The sequence below is a fragment of the Heptranchias perlo genome, chromosome 17 (genome assembly GCF_035084215.1).
Source record: "Heptranchias perlo isolate sHepPer1 chromosome 17, sHepPer1.hap1, whole genome shotgun sequence".
Taxonomy (NCBI): Eukaryota; Metazoa; Chordata; class Chondrichthyes; order Hexanchiformes; family Hexanchidae; genus Heptranchias; species Heptranchias perlo.
In genome coordinates this window covers 50,413,634-50,434,903 of record NC_090341.1, presented here as the reverse complement: position 1 = coordinate 50,434,903, position 21,270 = coordinate 50,413,634, and the positions used below count along the sequence as shown (strand labels likewise).

At 46.6% G+C, this 21,270-nt stretch overlaps 1 protein-coding gene across 1 annotated transcript in view; it reads right to left on the bottom strand.

Moving 5' to 3' along the window:
- The window catches only part of grip2b (glutamate receptor interacting protein 2b), a 179,007-nt gene that overhangs the window by 70,268 nt on the left and 87,469 nt on the right, over nt 1-21,270 (bottom strand). The window contains exon 13 of the mRNA XM_067998289.1: nt 18,504-18,690. Within this exon, the coding sequence (XP_067854390.1) occupies nt 18,504-18,690 (187 nt within the window). The remainder of the gene's footprint in view (nt 1-18,503; nt 18,691-21,270) is intronic.

The following is a 21,270-nucleotide window of genomic DNA, read 5'->3' as shown; positions in this document are numbered from 1 at the left end:
CTGGCCAATATTTATCCTTCAATCAACATCACTAAAACAGAATATCTGGTTATTATCACATTGCTGTTTGTGGGAGCTTGCTGAGCGCAAACTAGCAGCTGAATATCCATACATTACAGTAGAGACTACACTTCAAAAGTACTTCATTGGCTGTAAAGTGATTTGGGACGTCCTGAGGTTGTGAAAGGCGTTGTAGAAATGCGAGTCTTTCTCTTTCTTTTCCCTTGAAAGACCTTAAAATAAGAAAATATTCACCGACCAAACCAGGTTACTTCAGCTTACTATTTCTTTGTATCAGAAATAATGGTGTTGAAACATTTGGAAATGCTATCAGAAGAGGAGCAATCAAACCATGACCAAGTCATGTCACTGCATTGTATCATTGGTGTGACATTGGTGCAAGTCTTTCTTTCCCTTTTAGGAAGTTCTTACCGATATCTATCTTAAATAAATATCCTCTGGCCTGACTTTCTTGGCTGGGCTTGAAGTAATATTCTGGGCTCACCTTACCTATCCCATTAATATTTTACATACCTCAATCAGCTCCCTCCATAACCTTCTTCCCTCGAGACTAACTCACAGTTCATCTCCTTTACAGTTGGGATCATACTTGTTGCTCTTCTTCACACCCTCCCCGATGCGTGCGTGTGCTTTTATTGGCCTCATTTATTGCCCATCTCTCGACACCTTGAGGAGGCAGTGGTGGGCCTTCTCCTATGAAGTAGGATTGCTAGGACACTTTATTTGTATTTTTGTTAGGCAAGGGTATCAAAGCAAAAGGTTCAGAGTTCAAATAGAGTTGAGGTGCAATTATCTAATTGAATGGCGGAGCAGACTCGAGGGGCTGAATGGCCTATTCCTGATCCTAATGTTCCTAGGTCACTTCAGAGTGCAGTAAGAGTCAACCATGTAGCGTGGGACTGGAGTCACATGTAGGTCAGACCATGTAGAGGTGGCAAGTTCCCTTCCCCGAAGGAAACGAGTGAACCAGTTGGGATTTTACAGCAATCTGGCAGCTTTTATAGTAATTTTTTTTTCTCTCTGTTGCTATTTATTGAATTCAATTTCTAAACTTGTCATGGTGGGGCTTTGAACTCATGCACCGGGAATTTCCTCAGGGATTGTCCTGATCGACCCTGTTTACGCATCTATCCTGGGTTTCCACCGAAGTTGTGGCGGCCGATCGAGGGAACCCTTGAAGAAATTCTCAGCAATGATGTCTGGATCCCGAGTTTAGTACCATAACCACGACCGTCCCCAGATATGGACTGTGCTCAGCTATAATGGCCCACGTGGGTGAATAGCCTGCCAACTAGGCTCACACAAGAAGGGATATTTGGGTGAAATACCAGTGAATGACCAGTGTAAGAATGCAATCCGGTATCATTATCCAGCATGCTTTGGGAAATAGGCTAACTGAGGGCGGCAAAGACTCATGGGTGTATTTATAACTTAAAACTGCAAACTCGTTGCTTTTGGAAAACTGCAGACTCGTTGCTTTCATGGGAACAGGGGTTTGTTATCAGCTTCAAGTTCTGAAACGACTTGTGATGAAATGACCTTGTAGTTGTCCACATCCATTGTCTGGTGGATGAGGTAAGAATTAGGGACAATGGGCGTTAAATTGGGCCGTGTAGCGCCCGTTGTTTCGGCGCGACACGGCCTCTTCGACATCCAAGATGGCGTCTAGGATACGCATGCTCGTTTCCAGCATGACGTGCGCCAGATGCCATTTTGATACAGGAGTTTGCGCAGGCGCAGATAACAAACGCTGGAATCATGTAAAGTAGGGAGAAAATGGCTTCAATCAGTGTGCAACGCTGATTTAAAGTGATAGATACCATTTTGGGACTTAATGCACAACTCAACGCACAGTCTTAACCACAACCATCTGAACATGTCTTAACCCCGACCATCTGAACGTGTCTTAGAGTGCCTGGCGGACCCCCCACCGACGCTATTTAAAGGGACCATGCAGGATTTACAGGTTAGTGGCTGGATTATTGCTTCTGGCTGCCGAGACATTTGTAATTGTTTTTGGAGGTCTCCTAGACTTCAATACTAGAACGCAAAGACAGAGCCTAACATTTAGAGCCAGGACGTGCAGGAGTGAAGTTAAGAAACGCTTCTACGCGCAAAGGGTGGGAGTGAGAATGTCTAAGTGGCAAAGTAGAGAATGAGAATGTCTAAGTGGCAAAGTAGAAAAGTAGTAATAAGGACAAGCAAGGGTTAATTAGAAGCTGCCTAGGTTAGGACAATGGGCCCCTTCAAGGCTAATAGTGGTATGAGTAACTCGTTAGATGTTGGGGTCTGCTTATGGTCATCATTGGCATGGCAACATTAGGGAGTAGGGAGTTTGGTGTAGGTGTCTCTGTACAGCTGGTTGATCAATAGAAAATAATGAGCTGAGTGAGGCCGGAGACATTCCAGGTTAGCAGATAAGGATGGGGGATGATTAGGGGAAACATTCCAAGCTGAGAGATGAGGAGACATTCATCTATGTCTGTCACTGCGGCGTGATCAGCCAGAAATATACTTATGATTGGCTTGCAATTAGGTAACCCCTCATGGCCAACCTATGCCTGGCTTATGATTGGTATTGACCCTCATGCTAACAATGTTCCAACCCCTATTGATCTGGATAAATGTGTGTATTTTTCTGTATGTTCTTTGTCTTGTTCTGCTAGCATGGTGGGACTCTATCAGGAGTCCAGATCGATGCTGTAGACCAAGTTCTGCTCTAATAAAATGGTGTTGAACTTTAAAGGTGTATTCGATTCAGTGTTGCTGAACCAGACTGAGGGTAAAAGAATCTAGCTCATCATTTGGCGTAGTCGGCAGGATCTCAACGGTCGATCACCGAGAGTTCGCGGAGTAAGAGGCGGATTGTCTCGGACACGGACGAAGGAGAGAGCGCCCCCGGGGTGAGTAAAGCTTCTTTTACCACTTCGGCTTTCCTGAATCTGTTAAGTCTGACGACGAATCGTCCACTCGCTAACACTCGTGTGGCGTCCTTACAAGATTCAGGTCAGTCTGGCGAATACACCGAGATAGGTCAGTGATCGGACTCACTGAGGGTCAGCTTCGGCTGAGGGTCAGCGTACGTGCTGAGGGAGTAATTAAACTTAGGTCGGTGATCAAAATTATCACTGAAAGTCCAAGTTCGAGTTCCTGGTAACTGGATATAAACAGGAATTTCGAATACGGTGCGTTAGTGATCAAAATATCACTAGGTTCGAGTTCCTGATAATTGGATATAAACAGGACCTTAGAACACGGTGGGTCAGTGATCAATATCACTAAGAGTTAGTGTTCGAGTCTCTGGTGATTGGGTAAAAACCAGAACTTCGAATCCTTGGGGAGTGGGTATAAACAGGAACTGATTGCTTGTGCTGATCGACTACAGAAGGAAGTGCCTGTGTCACACGCCCAGCCTTAGACCGGTTGTTAAGAGAGGAGATCCTCCACGCGAAGGTCAGGACCCTGAAGTGGGCGTAGACACCAAGGACACTTAGGATTGTGACGCACAAGCGGTCAGGACCATAATTAAATCCAGTAAGCGACTGGGGGGCGATAATACGGTTGTGTTAACTAGTTGATTAAGCGTAAGGGAAACGAGAGATAAAATGGGTAATTGTCTGGATGTCACTGCAGAACCCGGCAGTGCCTTACAGATTTTGTGTGAAAAATATCCAGACAAGGCAAAACAATTTAGACAATTGTCAGGCGGGTTGAATAAAAGACTGGGGAATGATCAATGGCCATTGGGAGGAACTAAAGACCTGGATATTGCCATAAAAGCAGAGGAATTAATTTGGAAAAATAATGGAGCTAAACCAGCCAAAGGGTTAATTGCTTTATGGAGACAGTACTGTCAAGAGTTGAAAGAAGCTTCGGTATGAGCAAGTTGGCAAGATAACGCGTTGAAGTTAGGGATAGCACTCACTGAGGGAGGAGTGGTTAAGTCTGTAGAACTCCTAAAAGGAGAATGTAAACATGAGAAACACTCTAAACAGAAGTCTGAAAAGACTGCGGGCGAGCCCAAAGGGCTTGATGAAAGTGGATTACGTAATCCAATGATTGGCCTTGCCTTGGCTGAGGGGGACGAGGATGAATTGGATGAGTGGAATTGTAGGTCCCGTGTAGCTCCCCAGGGTCCTAGTGCCCCTCCTGAGTACGGTAATCTCTATCCTTCGGTGCCTACGGGACCGGCTGTTCAAACCCCTGCGATAACGCCTCAAATTGTCTCCCCGGTCTCCTCCCGTACCAGAAGTAAAACTACGGAATTATTGGCTCCAACATTTAAATTCTCAGCCAGCCCGCTTAGTTTTAGAAAGCAGAGAGATCAGAGACTGGTCAGTCAGGAACTTAGAGACACAGACAGTGGAGCAGCAGGGGACGACTTGACATCACTAGACTCAGAACCTCGTACTGAGACACTAGTTAGGTATGAATCGACCCCTCGTCAGTTACCAATGAGACAGGTGCCTAATCCCGCCGATGACCAGGCTAACGCCGGAGCACCCGGCAACCCCCAATTGATAAATGTGTACTGTCCCTGGAGACCCCACCAGATAATGGCCATTCCAGCCGGGATGCCGGATAGAAAGAAATCACCTACCTTGTTTGTAGACTTTCTTCGGACCACCATTTCCGTTTATAATGCGGAATCAAGAGACTTGTGGGCATTAGTGCAGCAAATTTTAACCCCTGCTGAACGCACTCGGATTTTGGATCACTTGCAGTATGCAAATTATGCTGAATTGGCAAACGCTCAGGCACAGAATGGTGATCGCGAACAGGCTATACTCAACGCCTTGACCACCACCCTACAAAAACCAATTGACATAACTAAGATCTTAGACACCAGGCCTAAAAAGGGCGAGGGAGCAGACGAATATTTGGAAAGATTCTCTGAAATATACCAGAATCAGTCAGGAGACGTAGCATACCGTGAGGGAAGAGACTCACCACAGTACTGCGCTATGCTGCTGAACTGCCTGCCGGCTCAGGTTGCTCAAGCAGTTAAGACTAATAATATGAACTGGTCAGAGAATACTCCCAACCAGATGGATAGGGCAGTGAAATACTACTGGACAGATAATAAGCACCAGGAAGGTCAAGCCCAGGTTAGAGTCAAAACTGAGTATGTGATAAAAAAGGAAGAGCCGAAACACCCCCCCGGACATAAACACACCCCAGACAGAACAGGATATCAGATGGAGCCTCAGTATTGTGTCCCAGGATGGATTGACGGAGAAGGGAATGGGTACATTACACACCCTAACGGACCAACCGCCCCTAATTATGGCCCACCCTACGTTCCCCCGAGACAGGATTTTGAAATGAGAAGAGGAGGGGGGAGACAAACAGGGTCAGATGCCTGTTTTAATCGTGGTCAGCAAGGCCACTGGAGCAAGGAATGTCCCTCCCGTAGACAAGAAAGAGGGGGCCATATGCAAGGGCAGCGAAGAGGAGGTTGGCAAGGGAATCGAGGACGAGGAAGATATATGGACTTTTCCCAAAACAATCCGTTCCCCCAGTATTGACTAGCTAACCTTGTGGTAAACGGGATCCAGTCAGAGCAGGAGCCCGTTCTGTCACTAATGATTAAAGGAAACCCACATACATTCTTAGTAGACACCGGAGCGACCATGTCATTTGTCCAATCGGAGCTCAATCTCCCTGAGTCCCGGGAGAAACAGAGTCTGTCTGGTTTTCAGGGACAAGTGAGCCAATACCCGATATCCGAACCAGTGGAAGTACAATTTGGAAATGAGTCAGTAAAACACCAATTTGTAATTACAAGTGGACTAGACTGTAACCTCATGGCTAGAGACTTGCTATGTGCATTCCGCCTGAGCATTGAGCGCGGGGACGAAGGACTGACTGTGAAACCATGGGCCCCTAAAATGCAGTGTTATGTTTCTATCACCCCACAATGGTGGTCTCTAGACTTCAAAGATGAGGGTTCCCTTCATGTTACCTTGGATTACGATAGGAGCGGGAGAAATAAGGAATTGGAGGACTTTTACCGAAGCTATGTAGGAACGGAATGGGAGGTTATTCGCCGGGCTATGGTTACAGGACCAGAAGGGAGAGCAGAGTATGTTGAGATCCCCTCAGAGTTGTGGAAGGAAGCACCTATTACAGGTTACATCACTCAGGGTGCTGCGAAGACAATGGGATGGGATCCAGGATACTTTGAAATAAAGGGAGCCCCACATATCACCCGGGAGGTGAATTACCCGTACCATGCGAAAGATTTAGGACCCATGGTAAAACGTGCAGTCGAACAAGCTGATCCAGATAACCGACAGAAACAGACCCTGTCATGCGGCCGGACTATTCTGTTTTATCAGACACCAAGGGTTAACAGGGCACAATTGCGCCACCATGTGGGCAATGAGAAACCAGAATACGTTAATCCACAAGTGTGGGCGGAGGATCCCACACAGGTAGGATGCGTTAAAATGACTCCTATTCGTATTGCCCTGCAGGACAATGTGGTATTACCCTCGATTCGACAATACCCACTAAAGCAACAGGCAATACCAAGCATTGACAAACTGATCGCTGGATTATTAAAGCAAGGTATTTTGATTAAATGTCAGTCCCCGTGTAACACGCCCATCCTGGCAGTCCCGAAGCCAGGAAAGCCGAATCAGTACAGATTAGTACAGGATTTACGATCAATTAATGCGATTGTACAATCGCTACATGCGTTAGTGGCCAATCCAGCTCACATTCTGGCTCAAGTTCCTGCAACAGCCAACGTCTTTGCAGTAGTCGATCTTCAACACGCCTTTTTCGCCTTGCCGCTAGACCCATCAAGTCAGTATCTTTTTGCTTTCACTTACGAGGGACAGCAATATACGTGGACCCGACTGCCACAAGGCTTCGTTAACTCCCCAACGTTATTTTCTAGATGCTTACAGGAGCAATTACAGACATTGACTTTGAAACAAGGGTCTGCGCTGGTCCAGTATGTCGATGATCTGTTGATAGCCAGCCCTGATGAGCAGAGTAACCGGGGAAGACACTGCCCAACTGCTAAATCACTTATCCTCACTAGGGTACATAGTATCCCACTCGAAAGTACTGGTGGGCCAACAGAGGGTTAAGTTTCTTAGCATCATGCTCTCAGCAACTTAGAAAGAAGCAGGATTGAACCAATCTGTCAATTCCCTGTACCTCGCACTGCAAAGGAGGTCCGGCAGTGGATGGGAATGGTAAACTATTGCAGACAGTGGATCCCTAACATTGCTTTGGACACTAAATTATTAACGCCGTATACCAGCTTAGAGGGCGAATTTCAACTAGAATCCGACGCCTTAGGGGCATTTAAGAGATTAAAGGAAGCTTTGTCACAAGCACCCGCATTGGGGAGACCCCTATATGACAGACCATTTCAGTTGTACTGTACTATCCTCACTGATTGCTCGACTGCTGTTTTAACTCAAAAACATGGAGACAAGCATAGACCGGTAGCGTATTACTCTTTGAAACTAGATCCGGTGGCACTGGGACATCCAGTTTGTACTCAGACTTTAACGGCCATTTACAATAGCCTGCAATCAGCTGCTAATCTGACTTTACAACAGGACATCACTGTATACAGTTCACACTCGGTAACTGCATTATTAGGCCAGCTGCAGACTCAACATCTTACCATGGCTCGACAAAATAAGTATGAGATATATCTGCTGAATAATCCTAAGCTGCGATTTAAACATTGTACTACCATCAACCCAGCATGTTTTCTCACAGAGCCACCCCTTGAACAGACTGATCCAGGACACGATTGTTTATCTTTAATTAAGGAAGACACTTCTGTCAGAGACGATCTGTCTGATATCCCAATAAAGGATCCGGACATAACTATGTACGTAGATGGGAGTGCCTCTATTGGTTCCTTTGGGGAGAAACTTTCAGGATATGCAATAGTGGACCAGGACGGTAAAACTGTCGAATCTGCTGCTTTTGAATTTCCATATTCTGCCCAGCAAGCGGAGCTGTTTGCACTGATAAGAGCTTGTGTCCTCGGGAAAGACCAAAGGGTTAATGTGTATACAGATTCCAGATACGCTTTCGGGGTAGTTCACGATTTTGGACAGTTATGGAAAAACAGAGGGTTTCTGACTTCTGCAGGTACGCAGATTTCCCATCAGAAGTTAGTCTCAGATTTGTTACAAGCCCTTATGCTACCAAGACAGATTTCAGTTATAAAATGCTCCGCCCACACGACAGGACAGACCCCAGTCGATATAGGGAATAGAAATGCTGGCCAGGAAGCTAAGGAAGCGTCCCAGACACAGAGGGTGGTTGTCCCTAGAATGATGAGTCAGACTAAAAGCTCAAAACAGAGCAAGTCTCCCTCTGAAAAGCCAATGCCAACCATCCAAGGCGTCATTAAATTACAGGAGGACGCTCCTGACTGTGATAAGCAATTGTGGGAACAACTTGGTTGTACTTATGACTGTGTGTCTAAATTGTGGGTTACCCTGTGGGGCAGACTTGTATGTCAGATGAATTAGCATTATGGATTATTGAATGTGTACACTTTGCAACTCATTGTTGTGCCAAGGCTACTAGTGATACACTGCTGGCCTAGGTTGCAAGCCCTAGCCCAGAGCATCAGCAGTCGTTGCCTCATTTGTCAACAACACAACCCTAGAAAGGGAGTGCCTTGCGAATGGGGAAAGACCCCTTTACCTGAAGGTCCCTTTGAGACCCTCCAGATGGACTACATTGAGTTGGAAAGATGTCAGGGTTATAAATATGTCCTAGTTATTGTTGATGTATTTAGTAAATGGATAGAGGCCTATCCGACAACAGATAACAAAGCCTCCACTGTTGTAAAAGTTCTGATGAAAGAGATCATCCCTAGATACGGAATCCCAAATCAATTGAGTTCAGATAACGGCCCTCATTTTGTGGGTCAGGTGAACAAGGAATTCTGCATCCAGATGGGCATTAAACAGCAGCTACATTGTGCTTACAGACCACAAGCCGCTGGGTTGGTTGAACGTGCTAATCAGACTTTGAAAAATAAACTGGCTAAACTGCAGGCAGAGACTGGTACTACTTGGCTCAAACTTCTTCCTATAGCCTTATTTCAGATACGTACTACCCCGGCTGGGGTAGCACGGTTAAGTCCTGCTGAAATTATATATGGGAGATCCCTCAAGACCCCGTGGAATCAAAACGTTCCGAAAACCATCCACTTTCACCACATGACGACAGAAATGACTAATTATATTTTGTCATTAACTAAGGCATTGAGAAGCCTCCACTCTCGGGTACGAGCTGCCTACGTCGAACTTCCTCCTATAGCCAGTCCATCTAAAATCGAACCGGGAACGTACGTGTTAATCAGGAATTGGACAAGGAAAGGACTGGAACCTCGTTGGGAGGGGCCCTACCAGGTTCTACTCACCACCCCTACCGCTGTGAAGGTAGAGGGGAAGAGTGCTTGGGTTCACCTCCACCACTGTAAAACTATCAGTCAAATTTAAGATGCTAACTTCTCTTTTCTCTCAAGAAATCTTCCCTATACAGGTATCGTGACCAGCCATGGAAGTCTTGCCTTGGATCTTCTGCCTTGGACTCTTGCTGACCCTGGGAGTGACCAAAAGGAGAACATGTCGACGGGACCAGCCTAAACGCATATACCACCTGTGCCAAGGAGACATACTTCGGTGCAACGACGATGACCCACAGGGATTTGGAAGATGGAACGTCACCCGTATGGGCAACTGTACCGGGCTCCTGAGGCAGCCCCACCGTACACTAGAGATGGGAGGTCGATCAGATGGTGCCTTACCCTGTCATTGGACTGATTGCAAATATGATTATGTTTGTAAACATGAAGGGGAAAGGACCCGTGAGTTGTGTGAACAAGAGAGGGATAGACAGAGGCACGATCGGTACCTGAGATTTAACCAAGAGAGAAGGCATAATGGGTTCGCCCCGATGGATATTTTTGACTATCTAAGATTAGAAGGTTCCTTGGGGGAAGATTCGTTAGACTGGCTTTTCAGTGGCTCATGGGAATCGTATCTAATGCATGGATTAGTTATTCTGATTGCAGCAATACTTATTTTCGCCATAATTGTTGTTTCCATCAAAATCCGCGGTACGGTAGACAAATCACAGGATCCCAAAGATGCTAGTTATCAGACAAGTCAAAGTATGTGACAAGAAGGAAACAGAGCATGTAGTGAGGTATGATGTTGATGAAGAATCTAATAGGCTCTGCAAGACAGAATTGCGGAGTGGACAAAGATTGGTTATCATAAATTGATAAAAGGGGGGAATGAGAATGTCTAAGTGGCAAAGTAGAGAATGAGAATGTCTAAGTGGTAAAGTAGAAAAGTAGTAATAAGGACAAGCAAGGGTTAATTAGAAGCTGCCTAGGTTAGGACAATGGGCCCCTTCAAGGCTAATAGTGGTATGAGTAACTCGTTAGATGTTGGGGTCTGCTTATGCTCATCATTGGCATGGCAACATTAGGGAGTAGGGAGTTTGGTGTAGGTGTCTCTGTACAGCTGGTTGATCAATAGAAAATAATGAGCTGAGTGAGGCCGGAGACATTCCAGGTTAGCAGATAAGGATGGGGGATGATTAGGGGAAACATTCCAAGCTGAGAGATGAGGAGACATTCATCTATGTCTGTCACTGCGGCGTGATCAGCCAGAAATATACTTATGATTGGCTTGCAATTAGGTAACCCCTCATGGCCAACCTATGCCTGGCTTATGATTGGTATTGACCCTCATGCTAACAATGTTCCAACCCCTATTGATCTGTATAAACGTGTGTATTTTTCTGTATGTTCTTTGTCTTGTTCTGCTAGCATGGTGGGACTCTATCAGGAGTCCAGATCGATGCTGTAGACCAAGTTCTGCTCTAATAAAATGGTGTTGAACTTTAAAGGTGTATTCGATTCAGTGTTGCTGAACCAGACTGAGGGTAAAAGAATCTAGCTCATCAGGAGAAGGTTGGAACGCTCTTCTGCAAATGGCAGTTGATGCTAGCTCAATTGTGAATTCTAAATCTGAGATTGATAGATTTCTGTGAATCAAGGGTATTAAGGGATATGGGGCTAAGGTGGGTATATGGAGTTAGGTCACAGGTCCACCATGATCTCATTGAATGGCGGAACAGGCGCGAGGGGCAAAATGCCACCGCCACTTGCTGCCTCCTGATATGTGCCAGCTTCTCCTGCAAGTGGCAAGTAACATTCGTGCCAGACAAGTGCAAGGCAATGACCATCTCCAACAAGAGAGAGTCTAACCACCTCCCCTTGACATTCAACGGCATTACCATCACCGAATCCCCCACCATCAACATCCTGGGGGTCACCATTGACCAGAAACTTAACTGGACCAGCCATATAAATACTGTGGCTACAAGAGCTGGTCAGAGGCTGGGTATTCTGCGGCGAGTGACTCACCTCCTGACTCCCCAAAGCCTTTCCACCATGTACAAGGCACAAGTCAGGAGTGTGAAGGAATACTCTCCACTTGCCTGGATGAGTGCAGCTCCAACAACACTCAAGAAGCTCGACACCATCCAGGACAAAGCAGCCCGCTTGATTGGCACCCCATCCACCACCCTAAACATTCACTCCCTTCACCACCGGCGCACAGTGGCTGCAGTGTGTACCATCCACAGGATGCACTGCAGCAACTCGCCAAGGCTTCTTCGACAGCACCTCCCACCTAGAGGGACAAGGGCAGCAGGTACATGGGAACACCACCACCTGCACGTTCCCCTCCAAGTCACGCACCATCCCGACTTGGAAATATATCGCCGTTCGTTCATTGTCGTTGGGTCAAAATCCTGGAACTCCCTTCCTAACAGCACTGTGGGAGAACCTTCACCACACGGACTGCAGCGGTTCAAGAAGACGGCTCACCACCACCTTCTCAAGGGCAATTAGGGATGGGCAATTAGGGATGGGCAATAAATGCTGGTCTTGCCAGCGACACCCACATCCCATGAACGAATAATAATAAAAAAGAAAGCGGGACGTGTGTCTGGGTGATGTGCCTATCATGATTGAATAGCTGCCAGTGTATGTGGCCTGTGAGTTGTGGGTGGGTGGCTTGCAACGGTGGTAATGTGTAAGGGTGAGAGGGTTGAGTACTGATGGAAAGAGTTTGTTGGTATGTGGGTGATGGGGTGTGTAGTGCGTGGAGCAGTGGATGCGACTAGTGGTGTTGTTGGTAGGAGACGCCACTTAACAGTTGACCTCACTCACCTTGACCACTCATGTCAAACCATTGAACTTCCTCCTGTACTGCATCCATGTGCATGATGCTGTGAGCCTGGCATTGACTTCATCCCTTACTGCCTCCCACTGCCTTTTGGGTATATGTCTGGAGGGCCTCTTGCTCCCCTCCCCCGGTTATAGGATGTCCCTCCTTCTGTCCACCTCTTGCACCAAGGCCTCTGGTGAACCTTGGTGCACCGAGTCTCAGGTCGGCAGATTGGTGAGGTCTGGCATGCAGATTGGAGGATGTGGGATTTAGTGGTGCGCAACCTTTATTCAATGTTTTAACATAACTCATCAGTATGTAAAAATAGGGATGGGACTTGCATCTGTGCTTTACGTGTGCGATGTCTGATCTCCGTTCAGACTCTGTGCAGACAGCAGGCTGAGATATTCAGCAAATAACAGGTACCAGCTACCTTTAAGAGATTTCTAACAGACAGCCTGCCTTTAAGAGATTGGAGCTTCCCCCTGCTGGTGGAAAGTGCAAATTGCTTGGAATCCTCGTTCAATGCTGATTTCCAACGCAGATTGCAGTTAAGTCCTCAGGCCTGACAAAAATCTCGTCCTGCCTGCGCAGGGACCATTGGGCGCGGGGTAATTGCGGATCGTGCTACTCCCACCCAAAAACAGGCCCGATCCAATTATCCCCCATCATCTCTATATTGAAAATGATGGTGTCGCGTAAGCGCACTAAATATGATGAAAGGGGAGTGGGATGGTGACAAACCCAATATAAGAACAGCCAAAGGCCCCAGTTAGTTAGAATTCTCAAACTCCGTGACTTTCTTCTGGCACAGCTATTAAGGTTGTATGTTTCGGCAAACCGATGTATGTCTTATATCATTGCATGTAAATTGTAGTTGCATTTATGTTTAAGATGATGAATAAAACTCTCTCTTTCGGGTTCGGTGGCCTGGACTATTTATTTAAGTTATACCGAGTGGAGATATAAATACTGCAGCTACAAGAGCAGGTCAGAGGCTGGGTATTCTGCGGCGAGTGACTCACCTCCTGACTCCCCAAAGCCTTTCCACCATCTACAAGGCACAAGTCAGGAGTGTGATGGAATACTCTCCACTTGCCTGGATGAGTGCAGATCCAACAACACTCAAGAAGCTCGACACCATCCAGGACAAAGCAGCCCGCTTGATTGGCACCCCATCCACCACCCTAAACATTCACTCCCTCCATCACCGGTGCACCGTGGCTGCCGTGTGTACCATCCACAGGATGCACTGCAGCAACTCGCCAAGGCTTCTTCGACAGCACCTCCCAAGCCCGCGACCTCCACCACCTAGAAGGACAAGGGCAGCAGGTACATGGGAACAACACCACCTGCACGTTCCCCTCCAAGTCACACACCATCCCGACTTGGAAATATATCACCGTTCCTTCATCGTCGCTGGGTCAAAATGCTGGAACTCCCTTCCTAACAGCACTGTGGGAGAACCTTCACCACACGGACTGCAGTGGTTCAAGAAGGCGGCTCACCACCACCTTCTCAAGGGCAATTAGGGATGGGCAATAAATGCTGGCCTTGCCAGCGACACCCACATCCCATGAACGAATTAAAAAAAAGAAATAAGATTTAAACAACCTTTGCTGTTTACTGGTTCTCGAAGAGATAGGGTTATTGATGGACTAACCTTAGTATTCATGGAGGAGAGGGCTTAAACCTCTCGGGATTTAAACGGCCAGGGGTTCAGACGTGAATCTGTGAGGCTCACAGTGAGGTTAACGGTGAGGTTAACGGTGATATCAGAAAATTATTCATACAAAACCAAAGCATAGAACAGACAAATGAGTTATTTAGGGAACTGGTGAAAGATAAAAAAACTCAAGGCCAATGACTGGAAAGCAGCAGCCTTTCTCTATCTGTTTGAGGAGAGAGAGAATGGGCGACAAACTTAAAAAATGAAAACAAGACAATCAGGAATTATAAATAAACCTCGAACATAAAGAAAATTTGCAGACTATTGTCAAGGGTCAATTTTCTTTTCCAGAACGGAAGGACATGGAGCGGCACTCCAGAGGGGAGTCACTACCTTCAGAGGAGAATAGGAGCAAACTGGCAGAGCCGGGCTCTGAGAGTGAAGCAGGTCCCATGACTGATGACCAGCACTGGTCATAATGGAAAGTCAATCACCATGAATATCTATTAAACAAAGATACGACAGGATCCACAAGCTACAAGCTACTTGACCTCATCCTCACCAATCTACCTGTCGCAGATGCATCTGCCCATGACAGTATTGGTAGGAGTGACCACCGCACAGTCCTCATGGAGACAAAGTCCCGACTTCACACTGAGGACACCATCCAACGTGTTGTGTGGCACTACCACCGTGCTAAATGGGATAGATTCAGAACAGATCTAGCAGCTCAAAACTGGGCATCCATGAGGCGCTGTGGGCCATCAGCAGCAGCAGAATTGTATTCCAGCACAATCTGTAACCTCATGGCCCGGCATATTCCTCACTCTACCATTACCAACAAGCCAGGGGATCAACCCTGGTTCAATGAGGAGTGTAGAAGAGCATGCCAGGAGCAGCACCATGCGTACCTAAAAACGAGGTGCCAACCTGGTGAAGCTACAACTCAGGACTACATGCATGCTAAATAGCGGAAGCAACATGCTATAGACAGAGCTAAGCGATTCCACAACCAATGGATCAGAACAAAGCTCTGCAGTCCTGCCACATCCAGTCGTGAATGGTGGTGGACAATTAAACAACTAACGGGAGGAGGAGGCTCTGCAAACATCCCCATCCTCAATGATGGCGGAGTCCAGCAAGTGAGTGCAAAAGACAAGCCAGAAGTGCCGAGTGGATGATCCATCTCGGCCGCCTCCCAATATCCCCACCATCACAGAAGCCAGTCTTCAGCCAATTTGATTCACTCCATGTGATATCAAAAAATGGCTGAGTGCACTGGATAGAGCAAAGGCTATGGGCCCCGACAACATCCCGGCTGTAGTGCTGAAGACTTGTGCTCCAGAACTAGCCCTGCCTTTAGCCAAACTGTTCTAGTACAGCTACAACACTGGCATCCACCCGACAATGTGGAAAATTGCCCAGGTATGTCCTGTCCACAAAAAGCAGGACAAATCCAATCCGGCCAATTACCGCCCCATCAGTCCACTCTCAATCATCAGCAAAGTGATGGAAGGTGTCATCGACAGTGCTATCAAGCGGCACTTACTCACCAATAACATGCTCACCAATGCTCAGTTTGAGTTTCGCCAGGACCACTCGGCTCCAGACCTCATTACAGCCTTGGTCCAAACATGGACAAAAGAGCTGAAATCTAGAGGTGGGGTGAGAGTGACTGCCCTTGACATCAAGGCAGCATTTGACCAAGTGTGGCACCAAGGAGCTCAAGTAAAATTGAAGTCATGGGAATCAGGGGAAAACTCTCCACTGGCTGGAGTCATACCTAGCACAAAGGAAGATGGTAGTGGTTGTTGGAGGCCAATCATCTCAGCCCCAGGACATTGCTGCAGGAGTTCCTCAGGGCAGTGTCCTAGGCCCAACCATCTTCAGCTGCTTCATCAATGACCTTCCCTCCATCATAAGGTCAGAAATGGGGATGTTCGCTGATGATTGCACAGTGTTCAGTTCCATTCGCAACCCCTTAGATATTGAAGCAGTCCGAGCCCACATGCAGCAAGACCTGGACAACATCCAGGCTTGGGCTGATAAGTGGCAAGTAACATTCGCGCCAGACAAGTGCCAGGCAATTACCATCTCCAACAAGAGAGAGTCTAACCACCTCCCCTTGACATTCAACGGCATTACCATCGCCGAATCCACCACTATCAACATCCTGGGGGTCACCATTGACCAGAAACTTAACTGGACCAGCCATATAAATATTGTGGCTACAAAAGCAGGTCAGAGGCTGGGTATTCTGCGGCGAGTGACTCACCTCCTGACTCCCCAAAGCCTTTCCACCATCTACAAGGCACAAGTCAGGAGTGTGATGAAATACTCTCCACTTGCCTGGATGAGTGCAGCTCCAACAATACTCAAGAAGCTCGACACCATCCAAGATAAAGCAGCCCGCTTGATTGGCACCCCATCTACCACCCTAAACATTCACTCCCTTCACCACCGGCGCACTGTGGCTGCAGTGTGTACCATCCACAGGATGCACTGCAGCAACTCACCAAGGCTTCTTCGACAGAACCTCCCAAACCTGCAACCTCTACCACCTAGAAGGACAAGAGCAGCAGGCACAAGGGAACAACACCACCTGCACGTTCCCCTCCAAGTCACACACCATCCCGACTTGGAAATATATCGCCGTTCCTTCATCGTCGCTGGTTCAAATCCTGGAACTCCCTTCCTAACAGCACTGTGGGAGAACCGTCACCACATGGACTGCAGCGGCTCAAGAAGGCGGCTCACCACCACCTTCTCAAGAGCAATTAGGGATGGGCAATAAATGCTGGCTTTGCCAGCGATGCCCACATCCCATGAACAAATAAAAAAAAAACTTTCAGGTACCTGACAACACTTACACAAGCAATCCAAAGGCCAAGGATTGGATTTTTAAAAAATTCATTCTCAGGATGTGGGCGTCGCTGGCAAGGCTGGCATTTATTGCCCATCCCTAGTTGCCCAAATTGAGCAAATTTGGTTTGCTAGCCCACTTCAGAAGGCATTTAAGAGTTGTTGGTGTGGGACTGGAGTCACATATCGGTCAAACCAGGGAAGGACAGCAGGTTCCCTTACATAAAGGGCACAAGTGAACCAGTTGAGTTTTTACAACAATCCGACAGCTTCTCGATCCTTTTACTGATACCAGATTTTTTCAAACTGAATTCAAATTCTCAAACTGGAATGGTGGGATTTGAACACACGTTCTCTGGATTATTAGTCCAGGTCTCTGGATTACTAAAGGAAGAAAGAAAGAAAGCCTTGTATTTATATTGCGCCTTTCACGACCTCAGGACGTCCCAAAGTACTTTACAGCCAAAGGAGTACTTTTGAAGTGTAGTCACTGTTGTAATGTAGGAAATGCGGCAGTCAGTTTGTACACAGCAAGATCCCACAAACAGCAATGAGATTATGACCAGATAATCTGTTTTTTTTTTAAGGTGTTGTTTGAGGGTTACAAATTGGCCAGAACACCGGGGAGAACTTTGAAATAGTGCCATGGGATCTTTTACGTCCACCTGAGAGGGCAGACGGGACCTCAGTTTAATGTCTCATCTTATAAACGGCATTTCTGACAGTGCAGCACTCCCTCAGTACTGCACTGGCAGTGTTAACCTAGGTTTCATGCTCAGGTGCCTGGAATGAGTCCAGAAACACTATCGTACCCATGCTGAAACAATACACAATCAGATTTCTGAAAGCAGATTACAAGGGTTGCTCCTCTGAAATGGTGTGGCAGACGTCAAGTCTATAATTCCCTGCTCGGGGCTTCAATCTGCCCCCATCAGCCAGGATTTAATTGATTTGAAAATGATTTGAGTGTGTCATGTAGCTTGAAATCAATTCAAAGTGCTGGTGCTATACAGTCCCTTCAATGCCAGACAGTAATTTTACTCCAACACCAAATGGATCATAATGGAAAATATATAGCCTGTTAACCATAATAATTAAAACATCTAGCTAATTACTGAGCAAAGTGTTACACCTTATTTACTCAATAGTGTTTCATTTCAATGAAAATGTCCCTGACACTGAACTGATAACTAAGGCTTCAACAGCACTGATGAAACACAAAACATGTTCATTTGAAATTAATATTCATAAGTTTCTTCTTGTCGCATCAGTATCTTTACATCAAATGGTTTGTTACTGAGTGTTCAAATCCCTCTATGGCCTCGCCCCTCCCTATCTCTGTAACCTCCTCCAGCCCTCCAGCCCTCTGAGATCTTTGCACTCCTCCAATTCTGGCCTTTTGTGCATTCCCTCCATTATTGGCGGCCATGCCTTCAGCTGCCTAGGCCCGAAGCTCTGGAATTCCCTCCATAAACCTCTCTACCTCTCTCTCCTCCTTTAAGACGCTCCTTAAAACCTACCTCCACCTGTCCTAATATCTCCTTACGTGGCTCGATGTCAAATTTTGTTTGATAATCACTCCTGTGGAGTGACTTGGGATATTTTACTATGTTCAAGGCGCTATATAAATGCAATTTGTTGTTATTTTAGCTTGTTATTTTTTAAAATTGCGTTCAACAAGTAATAACGTCAGGGTGGCTTCTAACCTTTCAGCAGGACTGTCTGGGTCAATAAATCGTATGAGTGGTGGAGACGAGAGGGGTTCGGTGGCAAAGATTCCTCCTTGAAATTGCAATCCAAATCCATTCAGCGGATCCCCTTTCAGAAAGATCTCTGTCGTCTCTGTGTGCACGATCTGTCCTCCTGGGCCGATTGTGCTCGAGGCTAGTGACACTAGAGACAAAAAGAGCAGCATTAAACATCAGGCAGACCGGCGTTTGGTACAATAAGCGTGACAGTTCTTTAGCATTGTCAAGGAGTTTCATTGATACCTTGTGTCAAGGGCCATTTCTCTGAGCACTAACTTGCCCAAGAACTGCTCTCAACTGACCCACTACAAAGCTACCTCACCTGCTTATTCCATCAGTACTCAACTCTTCCAATCAGATGCTTCCCCTCACCCTTACACATTACCACTGTTTCAAGCCGCCCACCCACAACTCACAGGCCACACACACTTGCAGCTATTCAACTATGACAGCCACATCACCCAGACACACGTCCCGCTTTCTTGCTGGAGAAGGTGGCGCATATCAGGAGGCAGCAAGTGGCAGTGGCATTTAGCCCCTCGAGCCTGTTCCACCATTCAATGAGAACATGGTGGACCTGTGACCTAACTCCATATACCCGCCTTAGCCCCATATCCCTTAATACCCTTGGTTCACAGAAATCTATCAATCTCAGATTTAGAATTCACAACTGAGCTAGCATCAACCGCCATTTGCAGAAGAGCGTTCCAAACGTCTCCCACCCTTTGCGTGTAGAAGCATTTCCTAACTTCACTCCTGCACCTCCTGACTCTAAATGTTAGGCTATGTCCCCGTGTCCTAGTATTGAAGTCTAGGAGACCTCCAAAAACAGTTACAAATGTCTCGGCAGCCAGAAGCAAAAATCCAGCTGTAAATCCTGCATGGTCCCTTTAAATAATGCTTGTGGGGGCCCTCTGGGCACTCTAAGACACGGGGTTAAGTCTGTGCGTTGAGTTGAGCGTTAAGTCCCAAAATGGTGTCTAACACTTTAAATCAGCACTGCACACTGATTGAAGCCATTTTCTCCTTACTTTACATGCTTCCGGCGTTCGGTACTTTCGCATGTGCTAACTCCTATGCCAAGATGGCGTCCAGTGCACTTCACACTGGTAACGTGTGTGCGCAGCCAAGACGCCATCTTGGATGTTGGAGAGGCCGTGTAGCGCCGAAACAACGGGCGCCACACGGCCCAATTTAGTGCCACAGGTTCATTTTGAATTTACTCCACTTCGAGCGCAGACCATGTCATCTGGTTCTTCTGTTCTGGACAAGGTGAAAGAGCTGGCCATATTATATAGTCCCTTTAGAATCCTAAAAACAGCAATCATATCATCTCTCGACCTTCTCTTTTCCAATGAGAACATGCCCAGTTTACATAATCGCTCCCCATTACTCATCAGTTAAGGCAGTACACAGACTCGACGGGAGTGAATTACACACAACTTTGGTTTGGTAAAGAAAACCTCTGAACTCCAATCTGTAATTGTCCCTTTTCCCTGCTTTCATCCTGCATCTACTATTTGGTCACCTATTGCTGCTCTCTTGCAATCCTTTGACCAGCCCTCTCGTCAATACCAGAAGCTACATTTTATTCCTGTTTTCATAACAGTAGTTAAAGTAATCAGTCTTGTGAGGAAGCTATGAGTTAAGAACATAAGAAACAGGAGTAGGAGTAGGCCATGCGGCCCTTCGAGCCTTCTCCGCCACTCAACCAGATCATGGCTGATCTTCAACCTCAACTCCACTTTCCCACCCGATCCCCATATCCCTTGATTCCCTTAGTGTCCAAAAAGTTTAACGGCTACTGTATTATGACAAAAATAAACTGTTTGGCAAATCATTATTTAGCTTTTCTACAGAGATAATGTAATGACGTAAAACGCACTGGGCGCCATTTTCATGTGGTTGTGACAAAATTGGTAGATTGCTCTTCCGACAGTCTCACCTCCAAGTCAGAAGGTGGTGGGCTCAGAACTTGAGCACGTAATCTAGACTTCAGTGCAGTACCGAGCGAGTGCTGCACAGTCGGTGGTGCCGTCTTTCGGATGAGACATTAAACCGAGGCCACGTCTGCCCTCTCAGGGGGATGAAAAAGATCCCATGGCTCTATTTGAAAAAGAACAGGGGAGTTCTCCTAATGTTCTAACAACAATCTCTTCTCGACCAACATGCCAAAACTGGCCATTTATCTCATTTGCTGTTTGTGGGTTCTTGCTGAGCGCAAATTATCTGCTGCGTCTGCCTACAAAAAAAGAGCAGTAACACTTCAATAGTAATTGATTGGTTGTGTGGTACTTTGGATGCCCTAAAGACACGATAAAGTGCCAGTTAAATACAAGTTGGATGTTTCTCCCTGGAAAGAAAGGTGCGTGAAAATTCTTATTTATTGGGCTAAGGCCCATGAATAAAAGAGCAACTTCAAGACAAATCTTATTTGCCAAGTAAGAAAGAAATAACTTGCATTTATATAGCAGATTTCACGATTAAGTACTTTTGAAGTGTAATCCCTGTTGTAATGTAGGAAACGCGGCAGCCAATTTATGCACAGTGAGATCCCACAAACAGCAATGTGATCCTGACCAGAGAATCTGTTTTAGTGATGTTGGTTGAGGGATAAATATTGGCCAGGACACCGGGGGGAACTCCCCTGCTCTTTTTGGAAATGGTGCCTTGAGATTTTTTACGTCCACCTGAGAGGGCAGACGGGGCCTCAGTTTAACGTCTC